The sequence below is a fragment of the Amblyomma maculatum genome, chromosome 6, assembly GCF_055883805.1.
Source record: "Amblyomma maculatum isolate TAMU_Amacu chromosome 6, ASM5588380v1, whole genome shotgun sequence".
In the NCBI taxonomy this organism is placed as follows: domain Eukaryota; kingdom Metazoa; phylum Arthropoda; class Arachnida; order Ixodida; family Ixodidae; genus Amblyomma; species Amblyomma maculatum.
In genome coordinates this window covers 48,856,302-48,879,985 of record NC_139349.1, presented here as the reverse complement: position 1 = coordinate 48,879,985, position 23,684 = coordinate 48,856,302, and the positions used below count along the sequence as shown (strand labels likewise).

Here is a 23,684-nt window from a genome sequence, read left to right as displayed (position 1 = left end):
CCAAAATACCTGAAGAGCTGTGCTCATATTTTGCATCGTGGAGTGTCGTAATCACCGGCCAATTTTTGCTCGCATTTTGCTTCACACCTGCATCAAAAGGTTGTGGGAAAAGTTATGACGAGAATGAAACCAAAATTAATATTGGTGCATCTATGTGTTGGTAGTACTCTTCTTCCACAATTGTGTTGCTGAAGGTATGGCTATGGAAATATCCGAAATTTTGAATAGTTGGTGAATTGAGTCAAATGAGTCTGGTGTGTGATTTGAGTGACATTGCACGTTTTCATGCTAAATAGAAAAACTAGCATGGTGCTTGTTAGCTACATGCACAATCTTGCACTTATCACGTGAAATGAGCCTGGGCTTTCTTTGTGTGACCAATCACAAGTATGCAGCAAAACCACGCACACGATAGTGGTTGGCCTTGAATGAAAGAAATTTGTTTGCTGTAGAACTGTCATGTCCACTCTGCACTCCTGGACCAGAAAATGTATGTCAGGACCACATGGCACGTCATCGAGTCATGCCACAAATGGAGACAACCATGAACGCAGAGGAGAAGCTAACAAATGGCGAATTCGAGTGGGAGAGCGGGCGCTTCGAGAACACTTCAAAAGTGCTCTCAGGCAAGCGGGCGCCCTCCAGTGGGAGAGCAGGAGTAGAATCACTGGCTTCCAATGGTAGAGAAGGGCTTTTCCTCTGCTGAGAGCACCCAAGTGCACTCCCGGCTGCTCCCTCGTCTAAAGCGAGTGTAGAGGAAGTCAAAAGACATAAAGTGTTATATCCGCGCCATCTTTTTTTCTTTTCTCTGGACTCTGAAGACGGTGATGCTCAAAATGGCGGCTGCAAAGTGTCGGCGCTCGGAAAGCATTGCTCAGGTGCTGTATGCATGTTTGAGAGTCGCTGCAGGCGTCAAAAGGGCCAAAGGAGGCAAATTGCCATGCTGTGAGAACAAAGGCATACAAAACAAGCGGTTCTACATGGAGCGTTGGCCTCTGCTCGGGTTCAACTGCCGCCACTGCAGACAGACTGAGAATGCTGGGAAGAGAAGGGCAGTCACATGGTCGTGGCGCGCTGCTCTCGACACTCGGAGCGTTCCCGTGGGAGGACAGTCACACTCTCGCTCGGCGTGCTTCTGTACTGCTCGGCGCCTCTGCTCTCGTCCCCCAACCGAATGCCCAAAAGAATGTGCCAGTGCTCCTGCCCTTTTCAGTTGCCATCACGTGCGGTGTGCAGAGAAATGGCTCGTAACTGAGCAGGCATAGTTATGGCCTGATAATACTCTAGCAGGCACTTTGCCATGGCCTTCTTTGCCACGATTGGGCCATTTCATTTAACTTTGGATGCCGTCTATAGCTGTGTGTTTGTCACACCCAGCACAAGTTTACCGACATCCCATTAGCGTCTTTCTAGGAATTATATTGCTTCGTAGAAAAAACACGACACTGCTTTGCCGTATACGAGCTCTGGAATGGGCAGCAGCTTCCACAGGCCTCTAACCACCTCTATTACATGTCTGCAGAGCCAATTTAAATGGCCCGTCTGCGATTTATGCTGCCTTTGCCCTCAGCCTTTTGCCTGATGAGGCAGTCTGAACTCACATTGAGATACATGCAACTGAGATAATATATGCGTGATATTTGTACTTTATTGCTGACCAGAGTAGTGGCCTAGACTTTTGAGCTCCTGCCTAATATTAGGCGCTTAATCCTCGCCACCGCCTGGTTTTCATAAGTACAAACTTTCCCTAGGCGTTGTGCATGGCTCGGGAAGAAGGGTGTTTGTCCTGCCTGTCAGAGACCTTAATTAAATTAGCCTTGACGCTCTTTGGCAAAGCTTTCCATCATCATTGCACGCAGATTAATATCATCATAATTCGTTTGCTTTTCTCCCGCTGTTTAGGAAGCTGCAATCTGGCACAACCGTCCAAGTGCAAGGGGTGCCTGGTGCATGCATGTTGGAACCTATTCGATGTCCCAGCTGCCTTGAAGCATCGTATGCAGCGGCACCTTCGGCCACCCAAATGTGGTGACGGCCGGCCGCGGAGGTTACCACGGAAACGAAAGTTGTCCGAAGATAAGACACGTAAGTATATTCTGAATATAATGGGCTGCAGGTGATTTGTGGCATCTAATCTGCTTGTTGGTATCATTGCAAAACATTATAGAGCTGTGGATGCTTGCTAATTTGATTTTGGTTAACTCGGACTTCCTAATAATTTGTTGCTGCTGTCCCGTTAAGCATGTTCAGTGCAAGGAAACTTCAAATGAATGCATTAGCATATTTAATGGTTAATTCAAATGGGTCGTGTCTTGCATTTCTTCTGCCCTAGCTGGGGGAAATGCGACAGTGGCCATCACAATTAATTGTATAATTTCCTAGCGATGGTAAACAGCGACCAAGTAAGATCGACTTGTGTCCGGTGAATATTGATGGCCACCACAGGTATTTTATTTGTCCTCAGTGCGGTGACACCTGCCGCATGCCAACGTGTCCCCGGTGCATTTACCTGCCAAAACGATGCATCAGCCACTAATTCTGATGGGCTCTCTTTAGTTTAACCTTTCCAACTTTTCCAGTTCAAGCTTTTGAACAATGCTTTGAGCCTGAATTACATCAGGGCTAATCAGGTTTGTGCTCTCCTCTAATCTGTGTTGTGATTGCATGATCACAGCAATAAATGTAAATGGCTCAGCTTATACTGCATCAGATGAAAGTCTTGTTCTGTGCCTTAACACAAAATTTTTGTTTGAGATGCTTTTGTTGATTCCTGTGTCCGTGCAGTACCGTCTGCATAACAATAGTCAATTTAGTGTGAAAGGTTCTTTAGGTGACTAAGTTTAATTTGAAACAGTGGACATGATGCTGGAATTAAGGTCATTGTGACCTCTTTGAGCTTTTTGGCAATGACAAATGCTCATGATGGAGATTGGCCTGCTCTGCAGCAGCTTACTAAATCCTAGTGGTTTGCATTTTTAGGCTTAGGCAGCATGCCTGTTTTGCATTTCTATTTTGCATTTGAGGTCCTTTCCGACTGCTTCCGGTTTTCCTTGACAGTCACTACAGTTAAAACCTCCATGTAACAAAGCTCCGTGTAGCAAATTCTTCTATTTTACGAAGTTTTTCAATTCCCCAATGCCACCTCTATTGAAGCATGGGCATTTGAAAACTCCACATGTAACGAACATGCCATGGTGCTTGACCTTGAAATAAGACTCGCTACGCCAGCTCTCTCTATGCTAGTAGTAATTACTGAAAATGTCTCAGAACTGCGCAAGTTTATTGATAAACACGAAATGACATGACAAGAATGCCTACGGTCACAAGGAGCGACTGCAGTCGATACAGTGGACCGTGTTTTAGCGCTGACGGCATCTATATGGCCAACGCAGTTGTCTCTGCTGCTTTTTTTTTTTAGAACATAGCACTACAATTGTTGATGCTCAAAAGCAGTAAAAATAAGAGGAGGAAAAGAAAGAAGGGGTGAGCAGTGTGCACCCACTGCCATCACGCGGTTGTTCGTGAGATTTCGGTGCCGGTAGCTTTCGCGCGTCAGCAGGAGCAGTGCACAGTGCTGGTAATGCGAGGGGAAGAGGCGACGGTAACTGCCAGACTAGAGTGGGAACATGTGTGAAGACGCAGGTGCCTCCTCACCTGGCATGAATGTGCATGCTCTCCTCCTGGCCTGGCTATGGTGCTTCGGGCAGACTGATTCCTCCACCCCCTCCGCCAGCTGTGGTAGTTGCTTTACGGCGGATGTGGAGGCTGGTGTTGTAGTCTCGCCACGCATTCAGTGCGATTGCGAAATGTTTCATCGCTTCCTTAGCTTCAGGTAGTGGGGATTTACTGTAAACGCTGTGAAGCTAACTTCCCCTGCATTTAATCTTATTTTGTTCGTCATTCTGCATTGTGCAAAAACTGCATAATATAAAAACCTGAATGTAACAGTTATAATCAGGTTTAACAGTATTGTCACAGCCAGCTAAACAGGCATTTCGAATCCTTTAGAACTGAATGGCATTTGACTTTATTGCCAAACTTGCGTTTCTACGCAACATTCTTCATTCGGTTTAAATGACATTCAAATTAAAGGAACATTGCGGAGACATTTCCAGATTTTCGAATTGCTCTGAAATGTGAACACAGCTTGCATTGACCAATAACAGGTCGCTATTGCTTTGCCTTTCCCATAGCTGCACTGCCCGACTGCTTTGTCCACGTGGCTGTTAATTTCGATAGCTGTTGTTCGCTTTTTTTTCTCTTGAAGATAATAATACAACTTTGCATGTGACTGCAAAATTTCTGTATGAGTGTGGCAATGACGAGTACTGTACTCAAGTACATTTGCTTACATTGTTTTGTACACACAGCTAATCCTCTTTTGCATCACATAGAATGAAAACCGTGCTTTACTAATATATTAAATGATCTCTCCTCTCTTGTACCAGTTGTACACATGCTTGTTTACACAATGTGATACCTGTGTGAAGTACTGATGCGCTTCGCCCACATACGAAATGCTTGGTAGCCGAGCTCCCGACATCACGTGTGACTGGCACTTTTTGTTGATTCTCCCAGATTTTTCCGATTTGACAAATACTTGATTAATTTGAACAACTTCTTCCGGACGCCTTAAGCAGGGGTTCTCATATCTTTCTGCCTGACGGAAGAAGCCCAACAATTATCAGTGTGTGCCAAGGAACACCCCGTCCCATCTTGCCAATTAGGCAGTGCTTTTCGTGCATGTACCTGTTCTGTATTTCTTTTTAATTCACTTTTGTAAGCATTTGTTTGTTTTCTTGCTCTTTGCAATCAGCTTTTTATTAAATGCCTAGTTCTCACACATTCAATAAGAGCACAGAAAATTATTCATAATGTCAACATTTCGTCTCATTTTCGCACTAACATAGCTAATGCTCTAAACCGGGCTTTAATGAACCGGGCACTGGGACTGGTTGGCACGCATAGCAAGAAGGAGGATAGGGAATGGGAATGTGGGGAGGGGTGGAGGAGGGGGGGGGGGGGGGATGTTGTGGGAGCTCGTGGAGCTCTCAAAAGCAGATCCATGTAATCCAGTTTTGAGAATGCCTGGCCTGAAGCATATTACTAGGCAGTCTTGGTCACATCAGCACTTGGCATTCATTGCATGAGAGTCCTATCTGTCCTACAGCGTAAGCAACAACTCACTGTTGTCAAAACTACACTTGATGGCCATTCGCATTCACTAAAGCTTGTGAATTCGCTCTCCACAATTGCCAAAATTGTGCACACAAACTACGCGGACTTACTAAGCCTACAAGTGTGGCAAAGGGTTACCATCAGTTGAAATTTAATAATTTAGCAAACACGTATTGCTGGCGAGGGTCGAAGGGCAGGCCGCTCGTTTTGCTTATTTCTGATACGTCATTGTCTCATCATGTATTTTTTGTTCAGCCGCCAATCTGCCAAGGACATGAAGGCTGTTGGTCGTGCTATAGTCGTTGCCAGTCTATTGTGGCCTTGCCTATTGCTATCTTCGTGTCATACATATTGAAAATAAGCTAACATATTTGCACGGAGTTTTACTGCAGCAGTGCCATTGCAACGACAATACTGTTAGTGAAAGTTAAAATTTTGAATGTGTTTGAAAATTGCCATGTTGCCCCGTGATGGTTCGTTGAGTCCGAATGGCATTTGAAGCCTTGACTGGCATTCGACTCAGATGCCATCCGAACTTAACCATGTAGCATGGCTATTACATGATGCCCTGCACCAGAAATGAACACCTGGATGTATTGAGGTTTGTTTTATTGGTTCCGTATTACAAATCCTCAGGATTGCAACACTCTTGATATTGCTCCTTTTTTTTATTCATGTTTTTCAGGCACCGAGAGCTTTCCAGAAATGCCAAAGCCTGTTGTTTCTAGTCCAGAGGATTCCCAGGATACCCTTGTTTCCAGCAGTGATTCAAGTAAGCAGTGCCATTGCCACCTTGTCATGTGTTGCACTTTAGGAGGCACTTTTCATTCTCATGTTGCTGAACTATAGCACAAACCTTGGCCCAGTGTTGGCAATATCCGGTCCTATGTAGGTCCGAACATTGCCAATGTAGTATCAACACTGGCCGAAGGTTTGTGCTGTTTGGGGGCGCGCGTGCATGATAGGGTTGGGAAATAACTGTTGGGTGTGTTTCCATAAAGCAAAGAAGAAACGTGTATAGTAAAAGGTAATTAATTCAGGCTTATCCAAAGTACTGTAAGACCCCCGAAAAACTGACGAGAATCTCCCGCATCACGGTAAGTTTATTTTGGCGATACATTGAACAATGGTCGCCTACTTTTTTGGAGAAGGACGGCGTGGTAATGACTTATTTTTTGTGTTTTCATCAATGCTTTATTGCATGCACTCTGTCGAGAGTGTCAAAGCAGGACTGCTCGAAAATAGTTATGGTTTCCCCAGATATGTTCGCGGTGCGACGCAGTAGCGATGGTGCCCCCTCCCAAGTGGCTACATTACGGGTGGGGAGGCTTCACTGTAAAGCATATGAATGGCACTCGACGAACACGCAGTTGTGGCGCAGTGGTAGAACCACGTGGACGTAAGCGAGGGAAATGCGCACTGTCGCCAGTGAGCGTCGGAAATAGAGTGCAGCTGCCATCGCTGTAGGCTGGCATTAAGTTTGTAAAAGCAAAACTGAAACTAAGTGGTTGGCCTATTTTCAGAGACGGGGCCATCTGTTTTGTGTCGTTTCTGCTGCTGTTTACATGTCATGCTGTGCGGTCGACTCCGCAGCGTGAAGTTTAAGATTTATTGGGGCTTTTGTGACAGTTGCTTGCCATGCTGATCGTACCTGGACATGGCCAGCGTAACCGATGTAAGACCCATACCATCCATCGGATGACATAACCTGAATGCTGACTGGGACCATGCCGACTGTTAGAATTATTCACAGTGTAAGGAAGAAGATGCTATAGCGCCCATTCAAACGACGATGAAGACTGCTGGGTTCCTGGCCGATCAGCTGGCGCCCACTGGAAGCTCGGACTGTCTTGTTCGGACAAGATTGTGCTTCACTCTACAATCGTCGTGTGTCACCGGTCGCCGTCTCCAGTCCTCCGAATAACCCCCAATAAACCCCTCTTCAATAGTTTCAAATTAGTCAGGGGTTTAGTTTGTAGACTTGGAGGTCATGTGGAATGATGGGGAGGCAGCTGCTGTCATGGCTGCTATCACCCTCTGCCCTTTGGCTACTGCACTGATCATTGGTGGCACCCGTTTGGTTTTTGCCCATTTTTTGATGGTTTTACTCATTTTTACCTTCTCTTCCTATTTCGGAGGCGACACAGCCTCGTGACTAGAGGTCTCTTCGATTTGGCTTGCACCGGCTGCACTAGTTCTGAAAAGTGCTGCAGCGGTGCCAGGCGGTCATGTGAGCGTGCAGTGCTAGTTCCGATACTGGCGTGCTACGGCAGCTGCCAAAACGAGTACGCAAGTGTAGGACTCTGCAACCTAGCAGACTGCAACGTGCACGCAGTATGCATTTCAATTTCGTGTATCGCGAACGTTGTAAGCAGTTGCCACTAGTATTAGTTTAAATAAGACTGCCTAATGAGATGCTTGACTGGTCGAGTGGTTGAGTGGTTGAGTGGTATAAATCCAAGGAATTCCGGTCTTCTGCCCAAAAGCGCTGCTGCTGAAAAGACGCACGTAACTCACTGCACGGTGTATACATTGACTGTCACTGCACACGCTATCGTGTGGATCGGGTCTCTCACACACACTTGGCACGACAGAAACTCGATCAATCGCAACTGATTTCTGTTCGCAGCTACCAGTTTTCTTTGGTCAAGACCAGTGCCACACAACTCAACACACAAAAAAAAGTACTACAGAGGACAACGCACGCGAAGGTATCATAATCACCGCCACTTACCGGCCACAACTATATATAACACCGCTCCTCCACCAACAAAATGCTAATCACCAGCATGCAGCCCAACTACCCTGTATATGCAACCATTCGCATATTCGTTAGCAACGAAACAATTTGTCAAGGTTCTGAGGGAGACAGACTCAAAGCTCTGCAGAACGATGTGCGGCGTCGTCTGCTCTTGGCCGAGCGGCGCTTACGCCATGCTGCACATTTTTCTGCACCTCCTCTGGAGCGAAGTGCAGGATGGGCGAGAACTCATGCAGAACTAGCCCTGCACCTTGAAAAAAACGAGAAGAGAAGTGCAGATGGCGTGCGCGGCACCGGCAAAACGAGGACGCTGCACTACTTGAACTAGTGCAGTTGGTGCAGCCAAATCGAAGAGACCTTAGGCTGCCTGATGGGGCGGCTTCTGCGGTCATGTGCCAGGCGCCAGGTCGCCCAGGCGACCCAGACTTCTTATGGAGCTTGGCCGGGCCAAGTAGTGCAGTTCGAATTAACCTGAAAATTTGAAATATTGAAGTTCAGAATCATTCCCTGTGTTTCTCGGCAAACTGCTGCGAGCGTGACATGTTTAATTCGTACAAGCTGGGCCAGTAGCATTCATGCTTAGATTGCATGGGATTGATTAATAGTATTTGAACTCGAAAGATAGCATTCCAGAGCTTTTCAAAGGGTCACTTAATGGAAATGAAGCAAAGTTTCCAAGTGCGCTGATTATTTGGTTCAATTTTGTTGTGTATAGAAGCCAGTGTGCTCTAGAATTGTGGGGTCTTAGAGATAGATGCCAAGAACATTTAACTCTTTCCTAAATCCTTTGTGCCCATGCTTTTGAATACCTTGCAATACAGCTCACTATCTTTCCTGTCCAACTGATGCCAAAATGAACTTTGCCGCAGAGGTTATTATGGCTGTTAGGTTTGATAGTGCTTCTTGGAACCTGTTGAAACCAGTAGGTCAGAGTGGTTTCGTTATGTGGTACTAGACTGCCTCGGTGCTAAAGTGGAATAATCTCATTAGCAGCATTGAGTATTCACTGTCAATAAAAAGGTGGACTAGCATCATATTTTTGTGTTGCTTTAGGAAGGTATTGCTTTCTTAATAATTAGCCAATGATTCTAAGTTTCTGGTTTTGTCTGAGCAAGGCGAGTTTGTGGCTTTTTTTTTTTACTCCGGTGTTCACATTGGCTTCATTATCTATCTCTAGAGATAGCGCACATGTTTTAGCTGTGCTGCGCTGTTTCGTGGCAAGAAGAGGGCTGTGTGAAATACAGTCACTTCACAGTTCGCCTTTGCCTTAGCTTTGGCTGGGTGGCTTAGGTATGAACTGTTGCTATTGTGCCGGTCTTGTGACATCAGTTATGTGGTTGTTGGACACTTGTGCTTCCTCTGCTTAACGCCCGTGCAGCCAAGAGCAACCACGGGCCTCGCATCAAGCACGTGTGTCGTCGAGCGGCCGTTGTCTTAGGGCAGAAGCAGGCCACTTTCTCCACAGCGCCTGCGGGCCGCATCAGTCTCAGTGCCCTCTCCGAGGAAGACAAGAGCCGGCTCGCCGTGCACCACTCTTCGCAAGGTGAGAAGCAATGCACTGGACTCAGCTGCCTGTACATATGAACTACAGATAGTCAGTCCACCTCGGAACCCACAGTGATGCTGGTAATGTTGGGCGTAAATGCTGTGTCATGTAGCACTGCTACAGCGCGTGCGGTTCCTGTAAGTTTTCTTCATTGGCTCAGCATGGTTGAGGGACTGACTGCTGAATTTTAAAGACCCATTTTTGGTGAAGCCACAAAGTTCACGTGCAAGGTGCTCAGTTTTGCTGGGGTCTTGTTATTAATCCTTCGAGGACAAAATTAAGACTTTTGGAATAAAAGATTGACACGCAGACATGTATGTGCTTAGAAATAAGATAATTTAATAAAAGGATAAAACCCGGGCTCAGCCTCCTCTTGGTTCGTTTTCATGCATGATTCCAATTGCACTCAAATGGACCTAGTGGACCAGAAAGGCATGATGCAGTCGAGTTCAGTGAGAAAAACATTTTCCTCGTGAGTATCATTGGTACAGTGCCAGTCTTTGTAGACATAGCAGCGTGAGATGATGAAAGACTTGCAGCTCTGCTTTCCACTACGGTGTGTGAGCCGGTGCATGGTCTTGCCTGAGTGCTGGTTCTACTGGAGGCGATGTATAAATGGCAGGCCAGCCACATTTTCTCGCTTCCAGTTTTAATGCCCTGCGATGGATTTTGGTAATTTGTACTGGGTACTGACAGTGTCCAGCTCTCTCCACATCAAGTGAAATTTTGAATGAGTCGCCGTGGAACTTTTTGGAATGTATCAGGGTACCATCTAGGTACCTTGACAGGAGGTATCATGTTGCATCGTCGATAAGAAGCTTTTCTTTTACGAGTTTATTGGCGGTTTTCAACTATGGCATCACTTTGAAACCACCTAATTTTTCATTGCCTTGCAGTTATCAGTGTCATGCGACGGCCGAAATCATATTCAGATTCATCACTTTCATATTTTTCCTTTTTCAGGGTTCTTGTTATGAGCATTTCTTCATCTAATGAACTGCCAGCCGTGCTTGACACTTCATCACATGAAGTGGGCAGCTCTTGAGACTTCTTCCTTAGCACTCTTAAGAGTGGGTGTTCTGAATGCGGTCGTCTGCTTGTGGGAAGAGTGTGTTCCCTCTTACCTATAAAAACAGAAGGTCACAAAAGGCAATATTTGGGCAGTGCAAGCAGTCACAGAGACTCAAACAGGGCCTTGAAACTCATCCTGTGCAGGGAGCCCTTACCGCCCAATTTTGAATTATTGATATTTGTCAATTTTTTTGGCCCTTGTAAAAATGTTCTTTTACAAAATAAATTATTTTGTAGGAATTATATGACCAGTCCACCTCTACTTCATTGGAGAAATGCAAGCACCATTTATTTTCTTCCACATGGAGTCAAGTAGAGGCAAGCGGCCCCTGTAGAAGACAGCAGCAGAGCGTGGACATCAGGAGAGCGCATGACATGGTCGAGTTGACAGGAGCTGCCAACTTGGGTAGCTCATTCGAGATAGGAGGGCGAGATTGAATCAAATTTGGGACCTTTGGATCGCGGGTTAGACACATTACTCGTAGGTCACACAAGCACATTTGTAAGGCATGGTCATTGCGTCATTGCGAAAGAGCTGAGTCGTGCATGGTGACTGATAGTTGGCATCGTCTGCTAAGAGCGGCAAGAGCTGAAACGTTGGGGGGAGTTCACAAAGTCATGTGACCACACGCTGCTTCCTGTCAGAGCGGAAGCTGAGACCTGGAAAATCGAAAGTACCCAGTGTTTTAAGCCGTGGTCGTGACCAAGACCGACTGAAATAAAGACCTGCACAGATAGCACTGCTCCAGGGCGCACCTTCTAGTTCATAACCCTTGCCGCTAGGGAAAGAACACTACGGCCAGCCTGGCGCTACTGTAAAGCTGTTGATAAGAAGGGTCTATTAGTTCTGTCATTTTTCTTCGTCGTTATAGTTTAATTATCTGTCCACGCTGTAATGCAGAAGCACCTGTACTGCGAATGCGTAACGGATAACTGCAGTGCCGTCGCACAAAGTGGATTCGCGGATGAGAAAAAAACATTATAAAAATAGACTCTCCGCTAAAATACAAAAAGGCAAAATTTTTAAAGTATAACTCGGACAAAGCTTTTTTTTTTTTAATTTTAGTTACGGTTTTTTTTTAAACTTTATAATTTATTGATGATGATAAAACGGTTTTTTTTTAAACTTTATAATTTATTGATGATGATAAATGGCAGATGGATGGATAAAGCTGAACCCTTTGAATCGGGCGGCGGCGCCACAGGCCGCCTAGCCATGAGTAGTAATATAGTTTGGATCTATTCTTGCCTTGCTTTCAGCTACCAATAAGCTAACTAACCTTCGTTTGGTTATTTCTACCATTTTAAAATTTATATCCCCTCCATTATCCTTAAACCCCAATGCTTTGGCTAAATCTGCCCCTCTGCCTTGAACTATAGGACGGAGCCCTTTACAGGAAATTAGTGTTCAGCCGTTTCCTCACCCTTCCCACACACCCTGCACAGCGTGTCTAACAGTAGAGTCACTGGAAAATTTTCCAGTGACTCTATCGAACAGGTCAACCGAGCGCCATCAACGGCGAGAAAGGTAACGAAAGTTGGCGCACGCGGTCCCATAGGACCCTGTTTTCAGTGCAGGTCTCTATTTCAGTCGGACTTGGTCGTGACCATGGAGGAAGGAAAGAACTTAGGAGAGGCCCTGACGTCACTCTTTTAAAGCCGATGAGGCCGCTCTAGCCGCGCCACGACCGTGCGCTGCAATGTCTCTCCTCCTACTTTACCCTCCGCATTTTTAAGGTACCTCGGGCCCTTAGCAGCGCTGTTGCTAGTGGCCCGAATTTTCATATAGCATCCTCGATCACCACGCACCGGGTGCGCCCCAAGACTGTCGCGGTGCCCTGTGCACCGCGGCGGTGGCACCCTGAGAAGGATCAACATTGAGGACAAAATGCACCCGCGATGATGATGATGATGATGGTCAGGGCAATACCCTTTGAAACGGGTCGGCACCAAAACTGGTGCGCAGGCCAAAAGTGAAAGGAAGAAAGAAGAAAGTTTAATGCATGCAGCGACACCTTTCTTATGGAGCGCGAATTTGATTGTCTGCTGGAATCTCACCAAACTCCGTGCTGCACACATACCATTGTAGAAAGCATGCAACATCAACGGTACGAGGTATCATTGGGCAATGTCTGTAAGAGAACTGAATGATGATACGGAAGCGGATACACGGTCGATCATGACATAGAGTGTACTTTCTGATATGCTAAATATTGCGGTGACGGCTTGTTCGCTACTTTTGTTTCCCGCATACCACAAGTGAGTTAAATCCTGTCATTATTTATGCATGCAGTCGTGGTTGCTTAAAAACCAGAAATGAAAGGACGTGTTCTTTAGCCGTTTTTTTTGGGTAAGGGCTCCGCTTCTCATAGCCGTGCCGATCACATTGTAGCAGACGTTCCTGCTCACCCAGAAATGCTTTCGGAACTGCATATCAATAACGTAATTCACATCTCAAAGACATGTCGTACGTTACAAGCTTGACGTGTCAAAGGCTCTGCACACTGCGATGTTAAGCAGGGAATTGCAAACAGCCGCTCGCTATCGTTGAGGCGCTAGATGATCGGCCCGACGAGAAAACTGGTTGACTTTCAAGTCTTCACCGTGTTTACGCTGTGTGAGGTCCGTCTTCGTAACCAGATATGATCTTGACAGCAGTTTATCGATTGCGGCAATCATCCGTACTATTTTTCTCCATCGCGTCATTCAGCGTGCAGACGCGAGCACATCGTGCAGGGCAAAGCGGCTTCCCTGCAGCACGCGTCCCGCAGTGCTTGCCGGGATTGAACCCCTGCGAACCACCGATTTTCTGGGTGCGTGGCGGGGCAACGAAAAACTGCCCCGGCAAGGGGCGCTTCCGGTGATCGAGGACAGCGGGTGCGCACCGGTGCGGTTTATCGAGGATATATGGTGCGCACCAGGCGCCCCGGTGCGCACTGGTGCGGGCGATCGAGGATGCTAATAGCAACTGCATGCCGTTGCTAATTTTGCGTCACTTCCGCCACACTTTCTCTGATGCATTGGGAATGGCAGCGGCCTCTCCTAGGTTGTTTCCTTCCTCCATGGTCGTGACGACGGAACGTCGCTAAACCGGAGATGTCTTCGATTTGGCTGCACCAGCTGCACTAGTTCATGTAGTGCCATAGCATCCTCTATTTATAGAGGAGACTATGGTAGTGCAGCAGCGCCGTCCTCGTTTTGCCGGTGCCGCGCGCGCTGTCTGCACTTCTCTTCTCGTTTTGTCAAGGTGCAGGGTTAGTTCTGCACGATTTCTTGCCCATCCTGCACTCGCCCCAGAGGAGACTGAAAAAAGTGCAGCATGGCGTACGCGCCGCTCGGCAAAGAGCAGACGACGCTGCGCATCGTTCTGCAAAGCTTTGTAAAGTCCGTCTCCATCAGAACCCTGCTGCACTTTTTTTTTTTTTTTTTGCACTTTTTTCCTTCTTCCTACAGCCACAACAACAACCTTCAGAACTCGGACGGTTCGTTCCTAACGGATCCGTGAATTGTTGCGTATACAGGGTAGTTGGGCTACATGCTGGTGATTAGCATTTTGTTGGTGGAGATTGTTGTGGCCACATATGTAGTGGTACGTGGCCGCGATACATCACCTTCGCGCGCGTTGTCCTATTTTTTCTTTTTATAGCTGCGAACAGAAATCAGTTGCGATAAATTGTGTTTCTGTCGTACCAAGTGAGTGTGCCACGCGATAGCGTGCGCAGCGACTATTCGCATCAAACTTGTTGCCCACGGAGTACATAGAGTCGTCGAGTCGTCTGAGAGCGCGCACTGAGGTACGTGCGTCTTTTCAGCAACTAGCGCTTTTGGACAGAAGTCCGCGGAAACGAATGAAGCGTCTCGTTAGAGGAAAGCGCATTATCTGTCACACTTTATATAGATTCCTGAATCGCGCCGTAATAAAAGGGAGGAATCTGGTAGTGAAAGGTGAAAGAAAGGTCTAGTTTGGTTATGGAGTTTGACATCTCAAAGCAACTCAGGTAATGATAGACACATCCTGAAATTCAGACCACCTGAGGACCTTTAACCAGCTAAGCATAACTACGCGACCTTTTCAATATGGCGCCAGGCCACAGGTCGGCTGCACAAACAGTCGACACCGGCAGCCACCAAAAGTGGTCATTTGGGTCACGTGTTTTTGGAGCCCAATAGCAACGCCTTTCGCGCAATTTCGCCCTTTTGTTTCCCGCCTCGGGTGTTCGCTCACGTAAGCCAGTCGTGATATGGGAACAGCCTGGATCACGATCTTTCGAACTAGACCAAAATGATGTCGGTGGAGCCCGTATTTCTCGATCTGCGACCGATCAAAATTCGGCGCGATTTGATGTCAATTTAAAGGGCCAAGCGTTCAGATTGTCAACTTTGGAACGATGTAACGTGCGAAATTGGTGGTATTTGTTTTACCAAAATTTGCAAATAGTTGCTGAAATGTTTCAGGACTGCGAAAATAAATCAAAAATCCAAATTTTAGGCCGATTTTCGGCCTCAAAGGGCCGTGTCCCTCCTTCAGTTGAACGAAACTGTCTAAGAGCATTTATTTCAAGTAATGTCCATTTAAGTTTTCACACCCATAATTTGCCATGGTACAATGTTTTTGGGGGTCATGGTTATTGCTTCTACCAAGAAATGTAAAACATTGTGGTGCCGTTTATCAACGAAAGCTTAAAGCAATTCATTGGCAGTTTAAATGGGGAATTGCTGCTCAGCAAAAGGTGCACTTGAGAGAGTGCAGACTATTACAAAATATGGCAGACTATCTCAAAAGAAAAAAAAATATATAAATTGCAGCCTGCTGCCCAAATGGAACTCATGTGGGCTAGCGTGTCACATTTAATTTTGCTTTTGGTTCGAGGTTAAGGTTTCATGGTCGGGATTCAGATAAAGAGCGGCAAAATCAGTGATAGCGATTGGGGATCTTAGTAATAGCGTTGTATAAAATTTTGGAGCCGCTTAACGCTTTTTTTTTTTTTTAAGATTTTATTTTGGTTTGCATTACAACAGCAATGAAAACCGGGGGAGAGCAGGCAAAAGGTGTATCAACACCTGACGAAGGCCCACCCACCCCGTAAGAAGACTATTTACAGAAATAAACTTAAAAAAGAAAAAAAAAAACATCGCAAGAGGGCAATGCAATAGCGTTATGTTCTGGATCCGTTGTGCTTGGAAGGTAGGTGACCAAGATGATGACTGCAATGCACAGTGTCGAGAGCGGAAGCTAAACATAACAAGTGATTGGTAGGGGTGATAACATAATGCTTTTATGCAGTGGCCAGTGAAGCTGATTTGTTTTTGCCATTGTGGGTTCGAAATGCAGTCACGGGGCAGGCCCAGCTCTTCTTTTTTTGTATCTTTCAAGGCCAGAGGAACAGGCATAGTCAAAGACAGTAGTGGTGTATTGGCAAAGTCAAAGCCCTAAGGCTAGTGCTCTAAAACATGTCGCATTCATGTCATATAAGCAGTATCTTACCGAGATGTGATCACATAGTACGATAAATCGATAATGACCATGTTTCCCTACAGATCGTTGGTTCAATTTTCTTCTGTGTGCAATTTTCAATTCTAAATTAGCCCGAACTTCAGAAATAAAAATAAAAGAAAATGGATTTGATATAGAATGTTTTATTTCACTTAAAAATAACGTCTCCCTTTTAATGCAAGTCTCCTTTTCTCTCTTTAACATTGCCTTCTGCGCCATTCTATAGTGTAGCATGCTAGGCTAATGCGACTGTGTGCAGTAAAGCTTTAAACATTTGACATCGAGTCTAACGGCACATTTCTCATAACATAGTGGTTTCAGCATATGCACAATGCAACCTTTGCACACAAAATACGTGCAGCTTCATAAACCTTAGCTACTTGGTGCAAGCTTTTTATGATGGACTTTTACAGTTACTGTGCAAAAGATGCGGTGCCCTAAATGTAGGACACTGGGCATATATGGGTTGAAATTATTGGCCTTCAATTTTCTGCTATTGTGTTGTTCGACTATTACACCATGAAGCAAGGCCTTTTCATTTGTGCTATGGTCTTTTGACATCTGGTCAGTTGTTGGTCCTATTAGCTGCAAATTCTTTTCCTTGCCTGCTACTTGCAGAGGAGGACTCCTCTCCTGAAGTGCCAGAGCGAAACCGTCGCAAGGATGACGGCAAGAAGAGGGATGACAGTGGCCGGAGAAGAGATGAGGGAGGTCGAAGGAGAGACCATGAGAGGAGGGGCGGGGGCAGTGGTGGTGCGCCTGGCAGGGAGCACGAAGAACCTTCGTCACACGAGAGGTCGCGGCGGAGCAAGGAGCATGGTCAACATGGGACGGACCACCAGCACCACAAGGATGAGCGTCATCACCAGCGGCAGCACAGTCAAGAAGAACAGCAGCAGAGGCAAGGACAGGCAGATAACAGCAGCACTAGGGAGCAGCACCAGTCTCCAGACCAAAGACAGCAAGAGCAAGGCGAGGTAAAGGATGATGGCAGAGGTGACAAGGTTGAGGAGAAGAAGCAGGGAGTGGAGGAGAGTCAAGAAGTCCTGGGGGAGCCGGAGACAAAGAGGAGGAAAGTGAAGGATGGGGAGGAGGAAACAATTGTTGGCCCGAGTTTGGCAGAGCAGCCGAGCCAGCCAGCAACGCAGGTGAAAGAGGAAGACGTCAGTGAGGAGCAGGGCACGCTCACGCTGCAGCCGAGAACAGAGACTCCCGATGGCAGCGAGGAAAAGCAAGAGCCCCCTGAGTCCCCAATGGAGACCCTCGCGTCAAAAGGAGAGCAGGAAGAGGTGCTAGCAGACACTTCATGCGCAAGCAGGCCGCTACGGCGCAAAGTTGTTCGCTACTCGATGCCCGTGACCAATTTCTTCAGGGTACGGAAGGCCCGCTGCCACCGGTGTGCTGGCTGTCTGGCGGTGGACTGTGGGAAGTGTGTCTGTTGCCGGTCAGTGTCTGCATTTTATCCGTAACGCTGTGATCTTTGTAGTTCCATTTGTGTAGGTAATGTCTTGAAGTGTCTTGAAGGTAGGTGTTCAGAATTGTGCACTATGATAAAAGCTCATTAATTAAAACTTGATCCGAACTTTAAGGGACTGGGAAAATTTTGCTAATTATCTGAAGTTTGAATTATCAAATTGATCTTGAAATAACTGAGAAGTACATTTTGCATCGAAGTAAATTTTTTAGGTGAAAGGCTTTATCCATTTCTGAGATGGAAGCAGTGAAGCAGTCAATGTTTCTCACATTTATGCCTATGTTTGTTGGATGTCTGTTATCGAGAGCATCGAAGCAGAACTGCTCCTGGCACCCTTTATGGTGCAACAGAGTAGTGGCTTCAGCACCGCACCAGTGGCTGCGTTGCTTGCCAGAAGGCTTCACTGTACAATGCGAAAATGGTGTTCGATGAGCTCGTAGTTGTGGCGTTGTGCAAGAACCGTGCAGACGGAAGCGAGGGAAACGCATAACTCTCACTGCAGTGCACGTGCAAATATTGGAAACGTGAAACTGAAACTAAGTGGCAGGCCCGTTGACTGAGACAGGGCCGTCTGTTTTTCGTCGGGCCTGCCATTATATGCTTGTCAGTGGTGCATGGGCGACTTTTGCAATGGAGGATGGCTATTTTGACAATCGCTTGCTGTGCCGGTTATTCTTGGATGCGGCCTCCCTTTGAGCACTCATACGCATTAACTGTAGATATGCGAATAACCGAATACAAATTAAATAATAGGTTTGCCAGATTATTTGATTTGCGAATCTAATACGCGCTCTTCAGATAATAGAATATTCAATATATTTTGCAACAGGTTCGGCGCTGGTGCAAGAATGACGAGGGACAGTAAAGTACTGTTATTCGACCCCCGCTAATACGGAAATTCGGATAATTCAAACAAAGAGCGGTATCCCGGCCGTGTTTCACAAACATGGGTGTTGGACACTCGTTAATTTGAATGTAGGGGCCACATCGAGGTGCAACCCATGAAGCCAGAAATCGTTCAAATAGACGTGTGAATATGAATTACTTGGAACGGCAGTGCCAGCGCACCTCAGCATGTGCTCTGTAGCAGGTGCAACGATGATCAGAAAACCCCAATAGCCGAAATGTAGCCCAGCAGCATAGTTTGTTTCACTTTTACAATCCCACCATCTTGCCGCTGCCTTGGGGTGCATGCATCAGCCAATCGTGCCCTTTCCAACACTGCTTTGCGGGTCACAGTTCTTTTAGTTCTATTTTAGGATGGCGTCATGCCGTTTCCGATATTAGGCACAAACCACTTGACAAAATTGCAAAACGTTGTCACTGTCGCTTAGTTTTCACCTCAAATATTTAGACAGCCATATTTCAAGCATTTATTAGATAACATTACGGTTCTCTGCAGTTTTTTCTCGGGACATTCGATAATTCGAACTTCGTGCGAGCTGAAGGCCCAATCAGCTGTCACCACGTGCACACTGAAACACCGCAGCGCGTACTCAACCTCCACAGGGAGGAGAGCGCTCAGCTGCAATGACACTAGCCTCCAAGTTCACAAAGGAGATGTTTATGAAACCCCGTCCTCCAGCTGTAAAGCCCGAATCCCACAAGCCTATCATGTGCATTGGTCGAGACTGCCTTGCCAATAGGAATGATCCTATTTTTGGATTAATGGAAGTCAAATCAATGAGCTTTTACTGCATCTGGGGGGGGACTGTGCATAGCTGTCGAAAACAGTGCTGGATGATCAGTGGATACACATTAGTCTCTGCCCCAGAAAGTGTTTTATTATCTTATCTCGGTGCTTTCTTCTTGTGTTAGTGTGTGTGCCCGTGCACATTTCAGTTAAGAACAATTGGAAACTTATCTAATTACTTTTGTGCGACTACGTGACTGTGGTCCTCCTCTGCGATGTGTGATGCAATATGTTATGCACACACTGCATCACACGCCTCAGTGGTGTTTTAAAATTCCATTAGTGCCTTCTCTATTGTTGCAAATGCCCACCAGTCTGTGCCGGGATAGCTTCCTTTGCTATTGTACCACTAAATTCGGCGAATGGGTTGGGAGCCTCTGGAAGGTTGCGAGTTGAGAACTCTAGCGAGACTAGTGCAAGTTACTACTCAGTGTTTGCCAGAGACTTCACAAATGCTATTTGGATTGCACTCTGCAGAAAAATAATCTGTATGTGATGAGCTTTTGTAAATGTAACAGTTTGGTGGGAACAACCAGCACCGCATTTTCTTATGCCAATTAGTTTTGTAGACCTGCTGTGTCTGGAATGTGAATGCCAGAAACAAACATCGATGCGAAGGCATATGAGAATATATCCAAACTCGAAACACCTGCCGTGCTTGTTGACATGAGACTTTCAGCGTAAAGTGTTTTGGCATCTCTCTGGTGACTGCCTTGTCTTCAAGTCTTAAAGCACAGTGTCTGTGGCTTGTTTGCAGGGACAAGAAGAAGTTTGGAGGAAAAAATCTTATGAAACAGGCATGCTTGTGAGTATCTGTTGTTATCCCTAGTGTTTGATGAGCACCTGCAGTTCTTGTCCTAGCCAAATGCATTAAAGCCTCCTTTTAGATCTGAATTTACGGAGGCGGTGAGGTGTGTCACCTTTAAGGGGCTGCCCTGCTTTCCACACTGACGTTTGCAGTCAAACTTTTTTTTTGTGTGTGTGTGTGACAATTTCTGAGCAAAGTTCGTTTTCTTGCTACTGATGCTCACTAACTTAAGTGTACAAAATTTCAGCATTACATATACCTGCCAGCTCTCCTGGTTCACCCACAAGACTTCAGATTTTAACATGACAGCGTTAAAGGTCCTGTTTCCCGAAAAGTCCGGCGTCAGTGTTATCGGCGTTGTGAGCGCGAAATCACAGCTTTGGCTCTGGCAGATGATAGCTGCGATAGAATGCTGATGTGGTTGGGCACTGACTGTACAGGGTCATTCACTTCTAGCTATAACTCGGTCACTGCTTTCAAAACAACATTGCGTCCGATGCAGACGCATGTCCAAGCAAAGCGATGCAAGCACAGGGGGAACCGAAGGCGATGTTTCCCATGACCTGCTACTTATCCTCATTGCATGGCCAGGTTGGATGCAGCGGCGCTTTGAAAGCTGGGACCATGTTGTAGCTAGAAGTTGACGAGGCCGTACATGGCTAATTTGGCAAGGGCTGCATACTTGGGTCTCTCCTTTCTCATGGGAGAGTAATCATCCTTCCAGGACCGTTGGATTCCGAGTCAGACACGCTACCTCTAGGTAACACAGGCGCGCTTGTACAACTTGGTTAGGTGGGCCGTTATATCTATGTCAAGTGCCCTTTCACATACGACCGTATGGTAAAGAATGTGTGTGAGATATTAAGTGAAAAAATTGAAGGGATCGCTAACCGGTCGAGTTGCAAAGTCTATTTACATCCCTGCGCAAAAGTGGAGAAACCATGCGAGCCACTGCAATGGTTGATTTTCTGTATAAAAAGATGCCCCTGAATAATTTGCTCTGGTGAGGTGGCAAGTATATTAGTAAGGCTACCCTATGCATAACTTAGAAATAACCGCTTCATCGTCAGAAAAAGCTGGTGTGCAGTTTTGTCGAAATGCAGGGTCTCTCCACTTTTGCGCAAGGGTGTACATGTGCAAGGATCCACAAGGAGACTTGGCAAGCCGGGCCCATTACCTCTATAGTGTCATACCTTTGAAGGCAGAGCTCAAGTGTCCCTCTAAATTTTTGGACAGCCCCTTGCGCAGCAGTAGTTTCAATAAAATTGGAACAATGGAACTTGCAGCTGCATCGTAATCGCCAGCACCACTATCAATGGCTGCACTGATACCATCATCAGCCCCATGGCTGAGCTGCCAGTTTAATCCAAAGAAGCTGTGGCTAATTGAATTTCATGTTTGCTGTTGCAGCTGCTTGTGCTAATGTTTTGGATCAACTGAGCTACCTGTGTTCAGTGCACAGGTGTAAAGATAGAGTTACCTCGCCAAGGTGGCGCAGTGGTTACGGCACTCGACTACTGTTCCCAAGGACGCAAGATCGAATCCCGGCCCGTGTGCTGTGCGATGTCAGTGCACGTTACAGAACCCCAGGTGGTCGAAATTTCTGGAGTCCTCCACTATGGTGTCTCTCATAGCCTGAGTTGCTTTGGGACGTTAAACCCCACAAACCAAACCAAAGATAGAGTTCTCGTGAGCTTAAAGGTGCACTTCTGCTTACCCCGTTAGGGCAACTTGAGTATGAATGTTTGCGTGACCATTGCATAATGCTCCGTGCCTGTGAGAAAATTTGTTATGCAAAGTAATAGAAAAAAAAGGTGCAGCACTCACATTTAGGCAGAGCAGCAATGCTTTTAAGTTGCCTCAAAGCTTGAAAAAGCTTCATCTTAGAACGTGCTATCAAAAAGTTTGCCGATCTCAGCACCAATAGCTCTCGCGTGTGTGGGGTGATCGAGCCTCATTGTCAGGTTTGAAGCATAGCTCAGGTTATATATATTGTGAGCACTTTTCGTGAACTTTATCCACATGCGTGATTATCCATCGTCACCCTATGTTTTACGTGAACTTCATTCATATTTGTCAATGATCATCACCAACGTCTGTTTGGTGTTATCGATCTATGATGCCATTGTTGGCAGTGCCAATAAAGCTAGTTCGCCCAGCTTACAGTATAACATGCTTTAATATGTTTACTTTTCAAAGCTAGCCGTATCATCACCAACGTCTGTTTGGTGTTATCGATCTATGATGCCATTGTTGGCAGTGCCAATAAAGCTAGTTCGCCCAGCTTACAGTATAACATGCTTTAATATATTTACTTTTCAAAGCTAGCCGTATAAGGTGGTGGCATCTATCAAAATTACTGGGTGAAGTCATCGAAAGCTAAAGTGGCAAAATTTACATGAGTCCTAGCACAAAACAGTGTGGCAGGGTGAGTGATTGAAGCGGTGCAGAAACTTTCTTAGTCGCTGGTGCCGAACAGTGGAAATGAACGGCTTGTTATCATCGATTTTTTGGCCAGCAGGCACAAAGGCTGCTTTTGTTCCTAATTACTCTGTTCTGGCTGAAGTGGTCAGAAATTCCTGAAGTGGATGGCCCCAATACTGTATTGTTGGGATAAGCATGGGGACTAAATTGAGTGCTAGCCAGGTACTTAATGTTAAATTGGTGCACAATAAATGAAACAGATAAAGGAAGGATGCTAGCTTTTCTCATTTTTGCAGTCTAATTCTGCATTCGTGTATACTATTAGGATCTGGCATATTGTAGCACATTCAGTCTTTAAATGAGTGCAAATAAGCCCCAAGCTCATTTATAAACAACTGCTTCGAAGAAAAATGCAGAAATGGGTTCTCCAGGCTTGCGCAAATGGGATTACCGTTATCAGTAAGTGGCGTTATATTGCTATCCAGGAGGAAATGAATGGCATTCAGAGTTAACAACACTTAGCGCAACTTCTATTGAAATCGACAGTGTTACCTCCCCTTTAGTATCCCCTGTAAGGCTGGGGGCAGTGCAGAATGATGCGAGATCTTTGTTTGCGTGCATATATTCTCATACTACTACACATTTTTGCTCACTCAGGCAAAGGCGATGTGCAAACTTGAGCCTGAGGCCAGGGTGCCCGGCTCCACAGTCAGAGGCAGGTGAAGCAGACCGTTCATCGGAGCCGAGTAAGGCGAGTTCATCGGAGCCACGATGCAAGGTCAAGGAGGAGGAAAAGCCCAAGAAATCACCAAAGCCCAGGAGGGTGCTGCAGCCAAAGCCCGTGCAGAGGTACAGGCCCAAGCTGGACAAATATAAGCGGCTGCTGAGACGCAAGGAGAAAGCCCGAGCCAAAGTCAAGGCAACTGCGAGGAGGCGGCTCACGAAGAAAGGGAAGTCCATGCGGAAGGCTGCAGCTAGCTGCAAGACGGAAGTGTCGTGCGGAGAACCTGAAGAGGTGCAGGACAGGAGGGAATGTGCGCCCTTGGCTGGGGCTGTTGCGTGCGAGCAGGAGACGGCGAGCCTGGGAAGTTGGGAGAACAGCAACAGCAGCAGCATCAACAGCGGGGTTGGTAGCAGCAGCACTAGCAGCAGCCTTGCCACCATTGGTGGCAGTGGTATTGGAGCCAAGGAGGCCAGGCAGCAGGCAAAGGTAAAGATCCCTGTGGCATTTCGGT

General features: G+C 46.4%; 1 protein-coding gene across 1 annotated transcript in view; it reads left to right on the top strand.

Moving 5' to 3' along the window:
- The window catches only part of LOC146185692 (histone-lysine N-methyltransferase 2A-like), an 84,502-nt gene that overhangs the window by 15,705 nt on the left and 45,113 nt on the right, over positions 1–23,684 (top strand). The window contains exons 4-9 of the mRNA XM_084606608.1: positions 1,903–2,085; positions 5,864–5,950; positions 9,318–9,482; positions 16,669–17,494; positions 19,975–20,022; positions 23,107–23,659. Of these exons, the coding sequence (XP_084462734.1) occupies positions 1,903–2,085; positions 5,864–5,950; positions 9,318–9,482; positions 16,669–17,494; positions 19,975–20,022; positions 23,107–23,659 (1,862 nt within the window). The remainder of the gene's footprint in view (positions 1–1,902; positions 2,086–5,863; positions 5,951–9,317; positions 9,483–16,668; positions 17,495–19,974; positions 20,023–23,106; positions 23,660–23,684) is intronic.